This window comes from Lepisma saccharinum, chromosome 29 (assembly GCF_977018435.1).
Source record: "Lepisma saccharinum chromosome 29, izLepSacc3.1, whole genome shotgun sequence".
NCBI classification, from domain to species: domain Eukaryota; kingdom Metazoa; phylum Arthropoda; class Insecta; order Zygentoma; family Lepismatidae; genus Lepisma; species Lepisma saccharinum.
In genome coordinates, this window is record NC_139257.1 from 18,225,106 (window position 1) to 18,247,229 (window position 22,124).

General features: G+C 36.6%; 1 protein-coding gene across 5 annotated transcripts in view; it reads right to left on the reverse strand.

The window, feature by feature from the left end:
- LOC145981614 (pleckstrin homology domain-containing family G member 5-like) overlaps window positions 1-22,124 on the reverse strand; it is an 838,947-nt gene that overhangs the window by 83,891 nt on the left and 732,932 nt on the right. For all 5 annotated transcript variants that reach the window (XM_083114983.1, XM_083114985.1, XM_083114986.1 and 2 more), the window contains one exon: window positions 8,799-8,938. In XM_083114983.1, coding sequence (XP_082971109.1) covers window positions 8,799-8,938 — 140 coding nt within the window. The remainder of the gene's footprint in view (window positions 1-8,798; window positions 8,939-22,124) is intronic.

Sequence of the window (22,124 nt, forward strand, 5' to 3'; positions counted from 1 at the left end):
ATTTTAGTATGAAGATTGCACTTTAGCTATTTAAGCAAGGGTAGGAAAGGTAGGATTTCTGAGAATTTCTTGCAGGATTTTGTTGTCCAAGTGTAGATGAGAACTGAGCTGGGAGACTGTTTTGAACCTTTTTATGAGAGTTTGCATGTGAACTGTATGCAAACTGAGCACTATTGACTGTGCAGGCTTCTAAGTTTTGCTGTTATTTTACATCAAGTCTGTGAGACTGTAGAGAGTTTTCCCATTTCAAGTAGTTTTTTTATTGTATTTGTATATGTTTTGGGGACTTAGCAGTTTTATGTTATGAGGCAGTTTCTTGTAGAATATGTTTACCTGATTGTTTTGAGATATTGAGTGTCTGCTGTTTTACTTGTAATTATTTTCCTTCTTGTGTTGTGTATTTGACTATATTTTGTCCAAGTTCGTAGTATTTAGAATAATTGTTATTGACTTGTAGATGTAGGGAGTAATAATCCTTTGCAAGATGCCCTATACTTTAGTCTGAACATTATTCTTAGTGTTCACTTTTGAAGCCTTAGTATTCTGGTAGTATTATTAATGTAGAGGTAAATTAGGCTGAAATGTAGGCATTTTTCTGATAAATTATACTCACTTAGTTGTTTCAGCAGGTAGAAGTTGCATGATGGTTTACTGCTGATGATGTTAATTTGCTCTTCTTATGTACTACGTATGATGTAGCTTACTTGAGTAATTGGAATTTTCTACTGAAAAAAGGATTGCTTGTCTATTTTATTCCTATGTTGTTAAGTTTGTCCATAAGCAAGCCATGTTTTTACTCTATCCTATGCCTTGGAAGAATCTAGATATATTGTGTTTGCAGTTTTATGTTTCTCTAAGGTTTCAGCTATGTAGTTTTTTAAACTGTGCTATGGGTGTGACTATTAATTTCTTTTTCTGGATGCCATGTTGGTTCTGTGTATTCTTCTTGCTGCTTGAATTTGACTTAGGTTGTTTGCTTTTTTCCTTAGATCTTTATTTGTTCAGTATTTTTTTATTTTTTTAATATTCTTTTTAAAAAAAAAATTCAAAGTACATTGTTAAAGTCAAAGTGTGTTAAAATTCAATTTTTCAAAGATAAAGTTTTAAAAATACAATTTTCTAAAATTAAAAGTTATAATAGTATATTTTTGTTAGTAGAAGTTTTTATACTATAGCAAATTATTTTGTTGTTGATGTAAAATTTGTTAGTTAATGTAAAATTAAAGTAATTAAAAATCAATTTTTCAAAGTTAAAGTTTTAAAAATACAATTTTCTAAAATTAAAAGTTATAATAGTACATTTTTGTTAGTAGAGGTTTTTATACTAGGGTAAATTGTTTTGTTGTTAAAGTAAAATATGTTAGTTAATGTAAAATTAAAGTAATTAAAATTCAATTTTTCAAAGTTAAAGTTTTAAAAATACAATTTTCTAAAATTAAAAGTTATAATAGTACATTTTTGTTAGTAGAAGTTTTTATACTAGAGTAAATTATTTTGTTAAAGTAAAATATGTTAGTTAATGTAAAATTAAAGTAATTAAAATTCAAAAAAATAAAAAATACTGAACAAATAAAGATCTAAGGAAAAAGCAAACAACCTAAGTCAAATTCAAGCAGCAAGAAGAATACACAGAACCAACATGGCATCCAGAAAAAGAAATTAATAGTCACACCCATAGCACAGTTTAAAAAACTACATAGCTGAAACCTTAGAGAAACATAAAACTGCAAACACAATATATCTAGATTCTTCCAAGGCATAGGATAGAGTAAAAACATGGCTTGCTTATGGACAAACTTAACAACATAGGAATAAAATAGACAAGCAATCCTTTTTTCAGTAGAAAATTCCAATTACTCAAGTAAGCTACATCATACGTAGTACATAAGAAGAGCAAATTAACATCATCAGCAGTAAACCATCATGCAACTTCTACCTGCTGAAACAACTAAGTGAGTATAATTTATCAGAAAAATGCCTACATTTCAGCCTAATTTACCTCTACATTAATAATACTACCAGAATACTAAGGCTTCAAAAGTGAACACTAAGAATAATGTTCAGACTAAAGTATAGGGCATCTTGCAAAGGATTATTACTCCCTACATCTACAAGTCAATAACAATTATTCTAAATACTACGAACTTGGACAAAATATAGTCAAATACACAACACAAGAAGGAAAATAATTACAAGTAAAACAGCAGACACTCAATATCTCAAAACAATCAGGTAAACATATTCTACAAGAAACTGCCTCATAACATAAAACTGCTAAGTCCCCAAAACATATACAAATACAATAAAAAAACTACTTGAAATGGGAAAACTCTCTACAGTCTCACAGACTTGATGTAAAATAACAGCAAAACTTAGAAGCCTGCACAGTCAATAGTGCTCAGTTTGCATACAGTTCACATGCAAACTCTCATAAAAAGGTTCAAAACAGTCTCCCAGCTCAGTTCTCATCTACACTTGGACAACAAAATCCTGCAAGAAATTCTCAGAAATCCTACCTTTCCTACCCTTGCTTAAATAGCTAAAGTGCAATCTTCATACTAAAATATTGAAAAAAGGCATATCTGTGTACATAAAAGTGTGAACAGATGTGTTTGTCTGTGTGTACTCTTAGATAAATTGATAAAAAAAGCAATATAGTTATAAATCAAAGACTATACCTAATAATATTAATTTCAAAATAAGCTGATAGAAAAATATATAATAACTACAGTATAAGCTTTTAATTTTTGTTAATTACAAAAAATAAAAGTTAAATACAGTAAATAAACTTGGTCCCTTACATTGAAAAAGGAACATAAATTGAAAGTATTTGAAAATAAAATCCTTAGGAAAATATTTGGACCTAAAACAGATGAGGAGACAGATGAGTGGAGAAGGTTACATAATTTGGAAGTACATAATTTGTATTCATGTCCAGATATTATTAGAATGATTAAATCAAAAAGACTTAGGTGTGTAGATCCTGTGGTACAAATGGGAGAGGAAAGAAGAGTATACAGGATTCTTGTTGGGAAACCTGATGGTAAAAGACCAATAGGAAGACCAAAACAAAGATGGAGGGATAATGTAGAGATGGACCAAAAGGAAATTGGTAGGGAAGGAAAGGAGTATATAGATTTGGTCAGGACAGGGACAGATGAAAGGCATGAGTTGCTGCAGCCATGAACATTCGGGTTTAAGAAGGCTAGAGAGTTAGTTAGTTATACATTAAATAAGCATAATATTTGGATTGTAAGTAGAGAATATAACAAATGTACAATGCATTGTGCGAAAACTGTCAACTTTGCATTATAAGCAGAAAATTAAACCAGTTTGCCCTAGAAATACATTTTAAGAATAGCCCAAAATAGCATGCGTAATAGAAAATTAAGAAAACTTTCTGATGCATAAAAGTACTGACTAGTGCTGAATGAATCAATTACTGTAAAATATTATTCTCTGATTCAAGTAATTTAACTGTAAACATTATCTTTTGTGTGTAAAATATAATTGTTAGTTGAACTGATAAGTACAAATATTAACTTTATACGCCTTCATACACTCTAAATAACATAACTTTGATATATAAATTAGTAACAATTTGTTAAAATTAAGTTAAACTGTAGAATTGTTTTCTTAAATAAATATAAAGTAGTAAAAATACTAAACAAATAATTCCTTCTTTTCCTATTTAAAGGATGCCAAACAGTGTAAACCAGTTGTTAGTGGCTAAATAACATAAAGTTTGAAGGCAGTAACAATATTTTTAAAAAATACTGCTTTTTACCTAACTTTGTGAATTAAATACTAGTACATTTTGTCAAATTATAAATAAAATATACCTATTTCTTTGGTATTTGTACTAAAGTGAAGAAAATGTTACTAAAACTTGGCTAGTACAGTAAATCTGAGAGTTTTAGCTTTATTTGTCCGTAACTGGATATAATTGTAACTTGTTAATCTCGCCAAACACAATTTTTACCTCAATTTTGGATTTTGGAAGCTAGCTGAACTTTAGCGTTTCGAATTACATATAGTGAAGACCTCTATAGTGGAAAAATACACCCAGTCTGTAAAAATTTGGAAATGTTGTCTCCTTCTCTGTCGAACCAGACCAAGAGTGTTCTCAAATGTTTCAATATATTTCTTAACATAACTAACTTTTCAAAAAAAGAATACCTTGTGCCCAGATAGCTTAGTTGGTATAGCATTAGGCTTTTAACCTATCTGTCCAGGGTTCGAGTCCCTGTCTGGGCGATAACAATTCTTGAATTTTGTCATCGGATCTTTTGCAACAGTAAATCGTGAGTAAGCTTTTAAGTTTCTCAAATATCAGCATCTTTAGCTAACAGTACAGCATAACCAGTATTATTATGATAGAAAAGTTCTGGTGGTAGAACCTACACCTACTGTAATATCTCTGTGGTATTAACTTACATGCAGCTCATAACTTTTGGGACTGTTTGTCCTCCGTTACATTTCCTTGCCATTTACCCTTAGCGTCGCGATTAGCCTCAGAAGCAAAAAAAGCTAAATCTTATATTTGTTCTTTTTATATCTCTGAAACCACCTATACTATAGAACTACATTTAATGAATTTTGCAGTCTCTGTTTGATCTGTTAAATAATCCAGTCAATAAAAATATACTTGCATAGAAAAATCTGTTTTTCAAATACTTTAATCGGGTAATCTGCTTTTGCGTACTTCCTCAGAAATATAGTTCTTGCCACATTTATATAAATCGAAGTGTAGTTAGAGTTGACCTGTGTGCTTCTGGTACAAATAGTTACTTGAAAAAGCAAATATTGGGTGTATAAAAGGTAGCATTCTTGTGAAACAGTAAAAATCAACCTCATTTCCTCATAGCATTAGTTGCAACTGCTTCTTGCAGATTAACAAAGCTCTGGCGTGTGGTCCTACGTCACCTATAATCCTTTGTAAGGTTCATGTTGTCCTATAAATTGTCGCTATACATACTAAATCCCTAGTTACACCCTAAGCTTTTAGTTTCAATCAGAGGATTTCAGTGTTCAGATAGTGATTGTAGCCTCGTATAATAAACCAAATGGAAATAACCCAAGTGTTGATGCACCCAAAAAATCCAGTAATACTTCTAAAATACCTTGAAAAAGGTTATAAGACTAAATTATTCTTCTAGCATAGAAACAACATTTAGCAAGTGAACCTATGGTCCATATAGTCAGTCGTCTGTGAACTTCGTCTTGTCCTGTGAATTGTCAATATATTGATAAATTGTTATATGTAAGGGGGAAAAAACAATATTAGTAAGCGTCCAGTTGTGGACCCATCGGGAAAGGCATTTCAGTCTTTATAGACACACAATAATTTTCGTTACACTAAAAATTAGGCAAATAATCGAAATGTTAAACATTTCGTGTACTTTATCCAGTAAGCCTTAGCTAGAAATACAATAAATGCGTTACAGACATAAAAATTAAGCAAGCTTTGATATTCTAGTGGCACATAATAAGTATAAAATATCCTTTAAAATACTCTGACAAATAGTTGTGGGTTGTCTGAGATCAAAATTTTCAAGTCCTCTCTCCTGCATAAATAGGCTCTAGAATTCACTAAGCCTCAAAATAATATTGGGTACATAAAATAAAAAGCAGATGGAGAGTGGTGCTGATCGCATCATCTCCAAAATAGCAAAAACAAAAGTATATACAGCTCTATCTGGTATATTTAGAAAACTTTTACCTAGTATAGCAGTAACAAAATACTCAGCAAACTCTAAAATAAACAAACTTTCCTACGTGGCAGGCGTAACCTGACCTAAATAAATACATATAGAAATACAGAACCAAAAATAGCATAGTGGAAATCAGTAAACCCTAATAATAATAATAATAATAATAATATATTCTGTGGCTTACATTTTAGCTAAAAGTACTTTTTTTAGTGTTTTTGAAAAAATTAAATAAATACTAAACTCTAAATTAAAAATTTGTAAATGTATACAAAACAAAATAAATAAAAATTAATACATACCCTGCAAAAAATCAGTAAAAAAGTTGAAAACATCTCTTTGTGCATCCAAAATATAATAACAAATCCTTCCTGACTGGATTAAATTGTGTTATTTGAGTAATAATAAGCCTAAACTTGTAAAATAAAAGGGTAGAACTTGTCAAAACATACTTTTGCATCCAAAATATAATTCAAAACACATTTAAATTGTGTTATTTGAGTAAACTAGAGAATAATCCTGTAAACTTGGAAAAAATCTCTCTCTCTCTCTCTCTCTCTCTCTGTGTGTGTGTGTGTGTGTGTGTGTGTGTGTGTGATGGTGTGTGTGTGTGTGTGTCTTTGAGAGTCCAAAATGTAATAAAAATAGTGCCTGAATAATATAAATAGTGTCATTTGAGTAAATATTAGGCTAAACTTGTAAAATTAACAAATGAAAGTTGAGAACACACACTTTGTGTGTCGAAAATGTAACTAAAAATCTTTCCTGAACACATAGAATTGTGTTATTTGAGTAATAGTAAGCCTAAACTTGTGAAATAAACAGATAGAAGTTGAGAACACACACTTTGTGTGTCGAAAATGCGACTAAAAGTCTTTCCTGAACAGATTGAATTGTATTATTTTGGTAATAATAAGCCTAAACTTGTGAAATAAACAGATAGAAGATGAGATCACACACTCTGTGTGTCGAAAATGCGACTAAAAGTCTTTCCTGAACAGATTGAATTGTATTATTTTGGTAATAATAAGCCTGGACTTGTGAAATAAACAGATAGAAATTGAGATCACACACTCTGTGTGTCGAAAATATAACTAAAAGTCTTTCCTGAACAGATTGAATTGTGTTATTTTGGTAAAAAATTAACATAAAATTGTGAAATAAACAAATAGAAGTTGAGAACACACACTTTGTGTGTCGAAAATGTAACTAAAAGTCTTTCCTTAATAGTATAAATAGTGTTATTTAGGTTAAAAATAGGTACAAAATTGTAAATAATAAGTTAAAAATTGAAAAAATGTTTTTTGTGAGTGCAAAATTTAATAAAAAATGTTGCTTGAATAGTACAAATAGTGTTATTTTGGTAAAAAATTAACTTAAAGTTGTAAAATAATAAGTTAAAAGTTGAAAAAATGTCTTTGCGAGTCCAAAATTTAATAAAAAATGTTGCTGATTAGTACAAATAGTGTTATTTTGGTAAAAAATTAATATAAAGTTGTAAAATAATAAGTTAAACGTTGAAAAAATGTCTTTGTGAGTCCAAAATTTAATAAAAGTGTTGCCTGAATAGTACAAATAGTGTTATTTTGGTAAAAATAAGGATAAGCTGTGAAAATGTTTGACATAAAGTCAAAGTTTGGTAAAAAATAAACTCAAAATTAAGTTAAATAGCACACAGTAACATACATTTACTACCTAAATCAATAATCAAAGGGTCCTAGGTTCGTTACCCCGTGATAAAAGCAAATGGTGAAAACTGTAGGCCCCGTCCCTAATAGCTCTCCCTTCTTCATAGTACAGATAAAAAGACCCTGCGCTAAAGCGTCCTGTGCCTTGAAGGCAAACCTGAGCGGAATATTAATTGGCGGCGGAAACCGCATAGCTTCAGAGATTTGACCCTTGCTGCGTATTTCCAGACATCCTTTGTTGTCTGGTTGAATCCCTCCCCTGCCCTACAGCATTGCATAGCTTTCCCCTGTTCTTGCGTACTGGTTAACCTTGAAAAAACCGGTTCTGAAAATCTACCGACGCGTTCTCTGATTGGTCAATCGGGTTCCTTCTTTGTCCTGACGTTGTGACGTCATTTGACCTTGACCGCACATCTCCCAAATTCCTTTCTCGTCTACCCTCAGCGCGGAGCGCGGAGTTCACCGTCTTCTGTCTAGCGTGTTGCACCACCGTGTTTCATAATATAATGCAATTATTACATAGTACTAATTAATAATATTACATATCGCGGGTTCGAATACCAGGACCGTCTTCTTTCGTAATTGGACCTGTACCTACACCCATTAACACCGTTCATAGCGGTTCATAAACCATAGAAAACTTATTTTCAATACTATAAACATTAATATTAACATTTTATACATTACATACTTTGCAGTAATGAATATAAAAACATTTTTCAAAAACTCGAAAAAAAAAGTTTTTTTGAAAATCTCAAAAACATAATTTTTAATTTTTTTGAAAAAAAATGTGTTTTGAAAACATCAATTGTCTCCAAAATTTCATAATGCGACGGCAATGGGTACCTATTGAAATTATTTTTTGTACTGTATTGACTTCCATGTTAAAACCAAAACTTGAGTTGAGTGGTTGACGTTCAAGTCTTCATATTAGTCTATTTTATAATTTTTGGACTATGATAAATAATAATTTTCAGATTTCCGTGCATACCTCATGGAGAAAAAACTCAACAACTTCAAGTTACGGTTAATCAAATTAGAATTTTCGACTTTTCCTACGACAAATCAAATCTTCAGCGTGTCCTCTTTCCGTTCATATGTTTTTCTGCGCCATCGAAAGTTTAATATTCCCAAGACAACAAGGAAAATAATACTCCCATAAGCGTAATGCTAAGTGTTGTACCCTTCTACAGCCAACCAGCGCACAGACCTCTCTTTCCCCCAGATCGGCGCGGGGAAATGTTGGTGAGGGAGGAGCAGTTTATGGTCCTAGCGCCTGATTGGACACAAACTGTTCCCTCTGCCCTTAAAAACAAGCCCAGCAAGAACAACATGCTCATGGAAGAAGAGAGGTGTGTGGAAAGTTGCAAATGTAGTCCTGCGTCCCCAACCCACTTACCTCGTATGATGAGGTGCTTCCCGCCCAACCAGTTGGTCTGAGTGGTGAGTACTGGAAGGGGGACGTTGGAAGTGTCAAGGTAGACATTGACGTTGCTGAGATCCACGCCTCGACGTTCGCACAGACTACTCAGAGCTTCCCTGTAAAAAAAGGAAAAAGATTAATATACAAGCCATTTACAGTGTAAACAAAAGTTGAAGGGTGATACGCACCCACTTATTGTACCATTTTAAGTGTTTAATATGTTAAATGTCTATGATGACGTAATTTGTTTTGTTCAATTGGGTAGTCTGTTATGGTTATGGACTAACCTTAAAACATTTGATTGTGGGTTGTGAGGTGAGAGGTATTTTGAATGTTGCTGGATAATGGAAGTGATTTTGGAAATGTGAATCTGTTAATTTGTGTAGTCAAGAACTATTATGATCATAATACAATTTTGTTTGTAATAAGGAGTTTAATTGTGAGTGCAAGTGTAATATATTAACATTAACTGACATCTAAATATATTTTTGGTGTGCGAGAGTTAGTAAGGTTTACGTAAGCATATCCTTATCTGATTTCCCACAACCTGAGGGTTTCAAAGTAGGCTGATAAGTCTCATGCTCGCCGTTGAGGAATAATATTAAGTACATCCATTGAGGATAAACCGGGGAACGTAACAAGGGAAACTGGAAGGAATGGTGCAAAACTGAATTTTAAAATGCGGGCAGTTTTTATCAGAGGATAGCTATTTCCAATAGAATCAGGCCATGGTTTACAAAAGTTAAAGGTACAAGGAATGTGCTACAGGTATTTTCCACTCTTACGGCAGCCGATCCTAGTTCTGGCAAGGGAAGTGGGGGAGCGGGGATTACGCCGCAGACAACAGCGGTGGCGCCGATAGAACGACGCGGCAGTAAGAAGTACTACGTGTACCTCGTTCTGCTGGCTCCTGCGTTTCTTATCATGCTGGATTGGTCGCTTTTCCGCTCCCCACTTCCCTTGCTAGCATGAGGATCGGCAACAGTAGAAAAAACCTTTAGTATTGCTACATCGTATTAGGTTAGGTCATACCAGTGTTGCCACAGGAAGGGAAATTTCCCTTTTGCAGGAAAATTCGGACAGAATTTTTAGTCAAAAGGGAATTTTGATGAAAAATACCACAATTTCAGGGAAATTTTAAGACAAATGACTCTACACTATTACCGCTTTATGTTAATTTCCAATTTCATATCCACATATTAATATTTTTCTGTTCCTTCTCATTCTGATCCTTTGAATATAAGCCTGTATCTATTTCTGTTAAGTTTATTGTACGTACGTCGCTTTTATGCATCTTCGGATAATAGTAACGACGAGGATTGACGATTTAATGGTCGCTGACCAGGATTCAAATCTGGGACATCTGGCAAAAAAGCGATGAAGTTGACATGAGCACTAATAATAATAATAATTGCAACTGCTTCTGCTACAAGTTTTTTATTATTGTTATTATTATTATTTGATATTTTTAGGTGAAGGGAAAAATTAGTCCGAAAAGGGAAATTTTGACTCTTGCTCATATTGTGGCAACACTGGGTCATACAGCTACTAAAAGTCATTTACAAAAGATCCGAGTTGTACAAAACCCAAACTATACATGCGGCAATGAGGAAGATATACACCATATCATATTTTGAGTGCAATAGATACACCCAAGAAGGAGACATATTCTACAAAATAGTTATAAACTGTGCAATTCCTCTTCCACAGTGTTTGGAATCTTTGATTTGTGAACCTAACCTTACAGTTGCTATCATCTTTCTAGAAAATGTCTCCTAGACGGAGACGTAACATTTTTTTTACTTAAGTGTTTTTTTCGAACAGCCTTGGTATATCAAGCCATAACGGAAAGGGTCCTACGATCGAATCTCCGATAAGGCATGCATCTGTTCTTGTTCTATCATCCTCACTGTCGCGATTGGCCTAGAGGTAAAATAAAACCACGAGGAATCTCAACAATGATGGACAGGCTCAACCTCCACCCGTATACATTCAGGAGTATACGCATAGTGTCTCGGTGCCTTTAAATAAAACCAGGACGTCACGACTCAGGATAGGGACAGGTGGAAGGCCTGTGTTGCTGCAGCCATGAACCTTCGGGTTTAAAACGGCTAGAGAGTTAGTTAGTTAGTTAGGACGTCACGACTCGACACTCAATGAAACTTCACCTGGACAGATTTTCACACTCCATATTCCTGTCATCTCTCAAAGCTGTTTCCGCATATTGTTGGAATGCGCTGCCACCAGATGCTACCTCGTGTGCGACATACAACAGCTTTAAAAGGGCAGTAACGAAAGTACTTCTACATGAGCAGAGACAGAGCGTCAGTGGATATGACTAGATTCGTCATACTTGCGTTGAAATCGGAACCAACTGCACGAGCAGATTTGAACCAGGAACGAATAACTTTTAGTTAGAAATATTTAGTAGGGATAAATATAATTGCATCCTTATATACGTAATACTGGTGTTGTAATTTTTCTTTCATTGTGCAAGTTTTGCGGGTTAAGTGGTAGAGCAGCCACAGGCGCCAATGAATAAAGAATTTCTAATAACTACCACTAACTCCCTATCGTTATTAGACCCGAAGGTCTCCACGTGTCCCTATCCTGGGCAAGATCAATCCAATTTCTTCCATCCTTACCGATTTATTTTAAGTCCATCTCAATGTTATCACTCCATCTTCGTCTTGGCCTTCCTACAGGTCTCTTACCATCAGGTTTCCCAACAAGAATCCTGTAAATCTTCTTTCCTCCCCATTCGTGCCACATGGCCTGCCCACCTAAGTCTTCTTGATTTAATTATTCTAATAATATCCGAACATGAATACAAATTATGTAGTTCTAAATTATGAAATTTTCTAATATCCGTGAAATTTTACGTGCCCCCGTTTATTTTTTGTTTTTATTCTCTACCTTATTTCATAATTCAGTACAATACAATGAACAAAAAGGAAAAGTAAATATGCTGACCAAGGCAGTAATTTATTTTATTAAAAACATAAACTAAACGTAACGTTTCAACCTTCTAGCAAGGTCTTCATCAGACTCTGTATCAAGTACAAAAGTAACAAGATACACAAAAAGGGCATTATATATACACACAAACATTACTCCCTCCAGACTATTAGAAAGTTGTTCTGGAACATTCTAGCAGGTGGCTTTCCCTTGTCAACAATACTTTCACCTGAAAGGCTAAACTTATTTTCTTCCATCTAGAATGTGGTTGCACTCTTTATCTCAAGCTCCTTTTCCTTCATTCTTCTCTCCTCTTTCTCTCTTGTCCTTTCCACTCTTTCTAACACCTTCTTCCATTCTTTGTTTATTTTCAGTGTGTCTTCTTCACCTTTCTTCTCTATTTCCTTGGCTTCCTTCCATTTTCTCACTAGCATTCTCTTCTCCCTTCCTATCTGCTTAGCCTCATCCCACTCTATGTCATGTCCTGTTTCTCTCGTGTGTTTAAATATCGCATTTCTCTCTCTCTTAAGTCGTACATCATCCCTATGTTGTTTCAACCTGTCTTTCAGCCTCTTTTTCGTTTCTCCTATGTACACACTGACATTCTTTACATTTCACTTCGTAGATAATCACTTCCTCTTCCTCTTCTCTGTTCTCCTTTTTCTTTCTTGCTTGCATTGTTCGCTATTCTTAAGATGCTTCTCCCTCCCTTTCTGTAAGTTTTAATTCCCGCTTTCCTAAGCACTTTGCATATCTTTTCTGTGATCTTCCCCATACTCCTTATTCCAAACCTTCTCTCCTATTTTTCTTTCTCTTCCAATTCTCCCATGCCCGTTTTCTTACTTCTTCTGTTTATGTCCAGTCTATCCTGCTTCTCATAGCCATTCTTTTCCAGCTGTTTCCATAGGCTATTTATTTTGCCTTCTTCTTACTGCCTTGGTCAGCATATTTAGTTTTTCCTAATCATGGAAACAAGGCTTAATGGTGTTATAACAAAAAGAACTGGATGGATGGTAAGGTTGTACGTACACACCATGAAGGAGAGTGTAATTTTAACTGGTTTCAAGATAAAGTACAGAAAAGATTGAATTGACTTCACGCTCTTTGACTCAAAGCAAGGACTAGCGCTTTCTAACCGCATTTCCTTCCTCAAACAAAATGCACTTTGACATTTTTCGTTGTCGTTTGCCGCCACAGGGGAATTGAAACAGCCGGTGGTACGCCTTAAATCCTGGCTCTCTGTAAATCTTTCATTTTTTTATCCCTTTGGCATCTTAAAACGAACTCGCCAATATTTCTTCCCTCCTAGCCCTTCTCCCTTTGAGAGCGGTTGGGGAGGAGGAATCAGCGTCGGCGATGAAGGGAAGAAGACTTGATGAAGTTCGAATAAAGTAAACCAACAGATATTATTCGGGATGGATTCTTTTTTCAGAAGCTTCCAACACGCCAGCTTGCAAAGTAACTCTTCACGATACAATTCTGCTGCGGGATTTATGTGGTCTTGATTCACATCAACAAACAAACTGGTTTGTATTTGCAAACATGTTCCTGGTGTAAACCAAGATGACTTAGGTGGATAGGTGACACGAATGGGAGGAAAGAAGAGTTTAGAGGATGGGAAACCTGATGGTAAGAGACCTGTAGGAAGGCCAAGACGAAGATGGAGGGACATCGTTGGGATGGACCTAAAGGAAATCGGTACGGATGGAAAAGATTGGATGATCTTGCCCAGGATAGGGACATATGGAAGGCTTGTGTTGCTGAAGCCATAAACCTTCTGGTTTAAGAATGCTAGAGAGTGAGTTAGTTTGTCGCTGGTGTAAATTCGTATGAGCAAAACAAACTGCTTCGTATTTGCAAACATGTTGCTATTGTTCATTCACAGGAGCAAACAATCTGATTATATTTGCAAACATGTTGATGCTACAAATTCGTATAAGCAATTGTATGACCAAACAAACTGATCTGTATAATATAGCTAATGTTGATTTGTATTTGCAAACATGTCGCTAGTGTTGACTCGCATGATCAAACAAATTGATTTTTATTTGCAAACATGTTACTAGTGATGATTCACATGAGCAAACAATCTGATTATATTTGCAAACATGTTGATGGTACAAATTCGTATAAGCAAATCAAACTGCTTCGCATATCCAAACATGCTGTTATTATTTTTTCGCAAGGGCTTATTTGTAGTGAAAATGACACTTAGGAGACATTCAGAAAACACCTGACATTGTAATCGAGCAGTTAAGAGCACTCAAATAATCTTATAACGTTTCCCCCTTATCCAGAACAACGAGTTCCTTGTTGTTAAATCACTCTTGAAACTCCAATTTTAAGCTCAACTTGCACAGAAAAGTTTTCAAAATTTCCAACAATTATTTTCTTCTTCCTTCGTGCTCTCATAGCTCCCTAACTTATCTTAATTATTAAACTTTAACTTACAAACAGTCCCTGTGGAACATAATCGTTATAACGAACCGGAACGAACAACAAAGGCCACTGATTGGCTACGAATAACCAACCAATCAAGAGGAAATGACGTCGTTGTTTAACCGGAAGGTACATGACGTTTCACCGTGAACATGGCGCCATCGTTGTAACAATACGCAAATACCTTGAATGCCTCGTTAATAATCATCAACCTACGGCCCGCGGTCTGAAAGACAGATGACGCAGTGTGTTTCAGAAATCAACAATTCTCATAGGTACATTTTTAATGTTAACGTAACACCGGTTTCAATAAAATTAGACAAACATTTTGGTTTACTTTGAGGGACTAGCCTTGCGAAACAGCTTTTTCATCGGGTCACACGTGGTCAGCGCGTCGGGTCCCATCGCAGCTGTTTTTTAGACCGGAGTTCGCAGCTTCTCTTTCAAGAAGATTCCCAATTATTCTCACGAAGCTGGATGATCAGCGAAGTTTTGCAGCTAACATCTTGAATCGAACCCAAGACCATGGGCGTCACCAAAAGAATTGTAGGGGGGGGGGAGGAGTCAGGCCATTGATAAAAACTTAAATAGTAGAAATAACAACAGTATTATCATGGTTATCAGGAGCGTATATTCCAGGCTAGTTAAGAGTTGGCAACTTGAATACTTAAGAGTTGGCAACCTGAATACTTAAGAGTTGGCAACCTGAATACCGTATCAATCCCTAAGATTATATGTTTATTTTATTAAGTCTCTCTGAATGCTTCACGTTGACCAGGGCATTCACTTGTTTTTCTCAGTTGTCTCAGCCTCTGAGGCATGTAAACAATGCACAGTGTTGTGCCATGCAAACCTCCTGAGCATTCAGGAAACAGGTAGTTTCTTCTGCCTATGGAGTCGGCGGTTTGCATGGTGGCAAATTAAAAACACGATTCGGCATGGAGGAAGAGCTCCATGGCCTAGTGATATAGAGGTGAGACAAGCTGAGAGGGGACAGATTTTTGGATTGGAGTTGAGAAGGGAGAAGTGCTTAGGAGAGCAGTAGGTCAGAAGTGAGACGACGCTCTGGTCGACAAACTGAGAAGCCAACAGAGGACTTCGTATATTCTATTCAGCTTAATTCTTCAGATAGACAGGTAATTATCCTAACACCCAGCCATGATTCAGGTTCAACGGTTCACAAAACCCAACGAGTGACCATTGTCTTTTCTACAGTTTAGTTCCTTAGTGTGATTTTGTACCTTTTGCATTGCCAAGCGTTAACTCTTCATGCCAATGACGAGTGCTCTCATCAGAGGATGAATGATGAGTAAAATACATCACCCATTGATTAATTGGTTAACATTCTAGGTACTCGTAAGATCCCACGAACTTTACGGTTCGTTACGATACTTAAGAGTTGGCAACTTGAATTCTTAGGAGTTGGCAACCTGAATTTTTATAAGTTGACTAAGAATGAGCTTAGTCTTCTCCCTTCCTCCATAGTCTAGAACCAGGTGCCATAGTGAGCTAGTCTGGGTCTTTAACTCAGCATACGCCACTGATGGTTATGGTTATTATTATGCATTATGCAACATTAACTATTATCAACTATTAAATATAAACCAATTTTATTGTAAATGTTATATTATCTGGGCAAAGAGTGCAAAGAAGCTCAGTGGGGATAGGGAAAATTAGTGGACTCTGAATGAAGTCCTCTTTCGGATTCTACAATACAAAATGGGGATTTCCATTTAAAATTTCACAGTTGCCCCCCCGCTCCACCCCCAGGGGGTGGGGGTGGGGAATCAAGTGTGATATCATTGAATAGTTTTCTTTCACTTATTAAACATGTATTTTTTCGTTTTTCGATTCGATGTGTATTTCTCACGATATGTGACCGTTCCGGGACTTATGGAACACCCGGTATATAAAAATGGATGTATGTTTGTTTGTTCCGGTATAACCCTCGAACGCCTGGAGCAATTTCAACCAAGCTTGGTACATGTATCACTTGCAATCTGGAAAGAAATACTGTGGGGGTAAGACACCCCTGGCACCCCTAGGGGTGGGGGTGGGAAGGGGGTGACATGTAAAAATAATCGAAAACAACCGATATTAGTGTGGAATCCATAGTTTTCGGGGTCGCTAAGATAAATAGTGAGACTCCGAATGCCGTTCAACTCCTTCATCACCTATCAGCATGTGGGGTGAGAGGGGGTGAAAAATAAAATGTCACCTACATTAGTGTCGAATCAATAGTTTTCGGAGTCGCTAAGCTAATTGGTGACATTCACGATGGCATTTGAGAGAGAAGATCGCCATGTTTCTCCCATGGACAACTTTAATAGAAGATTGGGATAAATAATTATTTATTTACGACTTTGTTTACATGGCGAAGTTAAGGCAATAATGCCTTCTCTTCCACTTAACCAAGAACTATAGTGTTAAATTTTTATTTACAATTAATTGTACTCAATTAAAAAATGAAAAATATAAATGAAAAATAAAGTGACAATAGAAAAATAAGTAATAAAAGTAAAATTAAAATTAAAATAAAATAAAATAAAAGTAATACAGTTTGCATATGAGGAGTCAAAAACTGGATTAACCATTAATCACAGTAGATCATTTTTTACTGACAATGAAATATATATCTGAAGAGAAAATTAAAAGTAAATGCAGTACAGTTTCTACATGAACACACACACACACACACACACACACACACACACACACACACACACACACACACACACACACACACACACACACACACACACACACACACACACACACAACTACCTATAGAGAAGGCAAATTTCGTTAGCTAAAGGTGTTATTCATTGTTTTCTGGGAATTCATTCTAGGTCCAAAATGTTTAACATGCGTAATTTTAATTTTTCAACGTCGGGTAATCGGGTAATAAATAAATCTGAGAATAATTTAGGAATCACTCAGGTAAGAGTTTAGTGAAATACTGTAGTGAAACGGTGAAAGTGTAGTGAAAGCAATGGAAATGAAAGACGGTGTTTGTGAACTCCCAAGCAGTGTGAATGTGGAAGTAGACTGCGAGGAGGAAGGGTGTAGGAAAATTGCACTAATTCGTTTTCATTCTTGTATGGTATGCACAGCTGTAAAGGCTCATACTTGAAAATAAATTCTATTCTCAGACTTTGTTGTACTGTATAGTGTATGTAGGCCTATGACCTTTAAATACACCATAATAAATGTCTTTTGTTGCTATAAACGGAGTTTTAATGCACTTTCTACAGTTCATTTAGGTTATCTCAGTTAATCCGGACTTTCGTTAAACCGGTCAACTTATCCCCAATTGGTCCGAATTAACGAGGTTTTACTGTATTTAACACTCGATTTTTATTTCTGTTATTAACAATAAAAATAAGAAGGTGCAGTTCTGACAAAACATTTTATAACTTCAAACGAACGATGCCAATTTCCAGATGGGGAGGGGGTCTGAGCCACCCCCCACCCCCTTCCTACGCCCACGACCACTCACATCAATGACGAAAGCGCTAACCAATCCGCTAAACGAGACCCTGTCCATAGATTGGTTAAAATCTTGTAAGGATTAAGTTTTAATTTCTAGAAATAGGCTTAGATTCTAATTTTAAAAAGGTTTTCAATTAATATAGGAAATAGATGTAAAAAATGGATTTGTACAATCCAATAGAAAAATATTATATTAGAACGGTAAGGCGAGCTATATCCATGAATGTATCCTAAGGGGGTAGGCAACCACACATGGCTTGCGATAACGTCATTAAAAACGTTTCAATTTGCGTTGTTTCAGGTCTAGGGGCGTTTTCTCTTCTAATGCACATTTCTGCGCTCGTGGGCTAACTGGCGTTTCGGGCGATCCACGCCAGGAGCGCTGTAATCGTAAAGCGCCGTTGATTAATATGCCCATGCCCGGAGGTATGAGCCAAGGGATCTTTCTACACCTGTCGTCCAGGACAGTTCGCATCACCTGCTTGCGAAATTCAACAGCGAGGATGCAACAATGGATCGACAGGTCCCATAAAACGCATTAAGTACTTTCCTTGTTGCCTTATGCTTCTTCCCACTACTGTTGCCATCTGCATGTTTGGAGCAAGACCAGTGATTGCTACAGCGAGTGGCGCACTCAGAACTTTAGTAAGGGGCCTAAAACAAGAGTTGATCCCGGCCCAAGCCCGAATACGCCACTGATCATATCAAAAACCGTTGCTGAAATGGAGGGATTCTTCTTCAGTAACGATATCCAGTTGATATGATTTTTATTTGGGAGTAAGAGATTGTTACCGACTCTAGGGAAATTGCTAGGAAAAGAGTTGGTAACACTGTGTCAGTTATAGCAACACTGTTTGACACATGAAAACTGTTTCAATTTACAGAGAAACTAAACGAAGTTAGTTGGTAACACTGTTTCAATTAAAAAACCGGCTCAAAATTACTTCGAAAACTCTCAGCTACTACATTTGCTATTTTGTAAGAAGGGTGCACTGGGATACACAAATATTAGCGAAAAATAGTCCATCGTTATGTTCATTTACTTCGTTCTACACACTGAAAGGTCAAGGATTGAAATGAAACGCGACAGAAACAGTTGACAATCTTTGCACCAGCACCTGTTAACTTCATTTCTTAATGTTGGTAATGCTTCTGAGCATTACATTAGCCTTCATTTCTCGCTGCCTGAAGAATGATCTACGACATGCAAACGTCATCGAACACGATGAGCAAACCGGTTTGGCAAGCCTTCCGATGCCAAGATAAACCTGTCTGTCTATTCTTGCTCCTTTGTTCCGTGAAGCGAGCGTATGATTTTTGGAACACACCGAAGAGATCAGATGGCATTGTTGTTGGCAAGTGCGCCCTTCAACTGTTTTCTTTGACCGTCTTTGAAGTGGTTTATAGTCAATGACCTTGTTTTCGTTTTTTACTCTCTCAAGACCACACGTTAAGCTACACACATGTCGTCGACCCGACACAATCAGATCACCGTAGACATAGGCGTAACTTAGAGGGGTACGGGAAGGCACTTTCCCCCTCCACTGTATTAAAATTTACAAATAAAGAGTATTTTTGGTAAAATCCTAGTGACATGATTTTGCAAATGGGCCTAAGTTACGCCCAATAAACTTCTATGACTGCTACATCACTGGTTCTCCTATCTTTCTGACCTTAGGTCTGCAAAACCTGTCTTACATTCACACTAGTTTTCACGATATCCTAAGCCACTGTGGAAAGTGTAGATCCAACGACTATGCAATACAATCTTTAAAAAAAACTGTTGCCACTGTGTGCACGTGTTAGGCTAGATAAAACACTTGATCGAAACGATGAGGATGAATGGTGATTTGATGAAAAGGATGTAAGGACAAAAGCAAATTGACAGGGCAAATCGCACAGAGGATTATGATGGTTGTGGGTTCAGACACCAGTCTCTCGTTTGCCTACAAGATGACAATTACCGTGGGGTACTATATGGAAGAGTGGTTGGCATTTGACTGTTTAACTAGAATATGGAAGAGTGGTTGGCATTTGACTGTTTAACCAGAATATGGAAGAGTGGTTGGCATTTGACTGTTTAACCAGAATATGGAAGAGTGGTTGGCATTTGACTGTTTAACCAGAATATGGAAGAGTGGTTGGCATTTGACTGTTTAACCAGAATATGGAAGAGTGGTTGGCATTTGACTGTTTAACCAGAATATGGAAGAGTGGTTGGCATTTGACTGTTTAACCAGAATATGGAAGAGTGGTTGGCATTTGACTGTTTAACCAGAATATGGAAGAGTGGTTGGCATTTGACTGTTTAACCAGAATATGGAAGAGTGGTTGGCATTTGACTGTTCAACCAGAAGGTATTTTTTGTTATTTAGCGTTGCTTTTCTGCCATTTGTCGCTACTGTGATGCCGGGATTCGAACCCGGGACCCGTTCTAACGAATTCTCACTATATGATTGTAGATAGAACCTTCAGCATAACAATCGCTTTTAAAGTAATCGAGGTTATATATCAGCCAGGGTTTGCAATTCTGGTGGCGTAGAACGTTTCTTTGCTATTCTCAATTCATGAAACTACGCGCTCATCATCTCTATTAAAATGCAGAATGAAATTCTTATTATGAAAACAAAACTCATTCATTTACCCCCTCCCCATTGGCCCTAAGGGAACCAACCAGACAATAAGAACAATGGTGCGATGTTTTATAAAAATGCGCATACGCTAGATTCAAAAATGGATACGTCACTTACGCCTGAAATGTTAATGCGGACGATACTAGTGCCGCCAAACGGTTGGTTTCAACAAGTCAGTCGTGAGGAAGTGGCGTAATTGTACACAACGGAAAGTGAGTTCATACTTTTCCACTGATGTGCACTTTAATGTTATCTGGCTTACATCAAAGTATGAGTAGTCAGATTTTTGGTAAAGGATTAAGTTTCTGTTATGTTCCACGTTTCTTCAAAGTGACGTCATTTCGTGAACCAATGATCGCTCGCTACTAACCGTGCGTGCCCGACTTGCGGTGACCTTGGAAAATTTCCATTTTGATTAGTACTTCTGCCTTCGATTACATGCAACCCAAAACAGTCTACTGCCATTTGGGTGGCCTGACATTCAGGCGTTTCTCTCATGCTGAAATTTATTTGTGAATTCACGTATTTCTATGGTGCAAACTCACGTTCTTTTAGGGTACCAATCGTTTATACTCTGTGGCACTACCAGCCTCAGTGGATGAGGATTGGCGGCGATTAGGGGGGCGATTGCCTCCCACTTTTCGCCACTTTTGCTCCCACACTATGCTCAACCCTATCTACAAAGGGAAATATAATGTCCTTGCGCCCCAGTTTTGGCACTTTGCACCCCCCGGTTTTGGAACCCAATCGCCGCCACTGAGTGACGATATAATAAAATTGATGAAGGAACACTCACAAAGAACACGCTTGCCAAGGCCAGGATTCGAACCCGGGACCCCTGGCGTCGTAGCACGCTGTGTTAATATTTACTGCACACAGTGGAGCAAAAAAATACAATTGCAAGTGTTCCATTTTTACTTCATGCCCACGCGTCTTCAGTAGCAATAGCAATTATTAACTGGCGTGTACGCATAAAAGCATGCAGCTGGCAACACTGCGTAACGGATATTTCGTGACTCATCTCCTCTCTAGAACCGCAGACTCTGATGTCAGCTTAATTGACAGAGAATCAATGTCCCTTTATCAGACTTCTCTTGGAAGATATTTTTAGAGAGACCGTAAATGAACGTGTGCGGAAGCGGTGATGGAAAAGAGAAGGAAACTTCGTGATTAAGAGGATCCGGATAGAGTCAGTAGAATACAAGGCATTCATGAGGAAACGCAACACTTTGCAGTACAGAATGATCAGTCTCTGGGCATCGTACAGAGTTTGTTCTGGATATGTAGGGTGAGACAGTCAAACGGGAAGATTTAAAAAATTCACAAAAAATAGAGAAAGAAAATATTAGTTAATTTTTGTACATGAATGTACTGTACATGAGTTGAAATTACTAGTATACCTGAAAAATGTTCATTTTTTGAATGTGGTGTCAGTAAGACGGTGTCCTTGGTTTTGCACACATTGTCGGAGTCTCAGAGTAAATCCGCCCATGACGCTTCGTAGCATCTCCAACGGATTGTTGTGGATCTCTTGCCGAACTCGCTCCTTCAAAATATCCCTGGTTCCTGGAGGGTTGTCCTTGAATACTTTGGATTAGAAGTAACCCCAAAGGAAAAAGTCAGAATCCGACAAATCGGGTGAACGGGCAGGCCACGGAATATCGCCGAATGTGCTGATGAGACGACCATGAATGCGACTCTAAAGCACATCCATAGACACTCTGGCAGTATGGCTAGTTGCACCATCTTGCTGGAAGAGTGCTTCTTCATCTGGGCCATA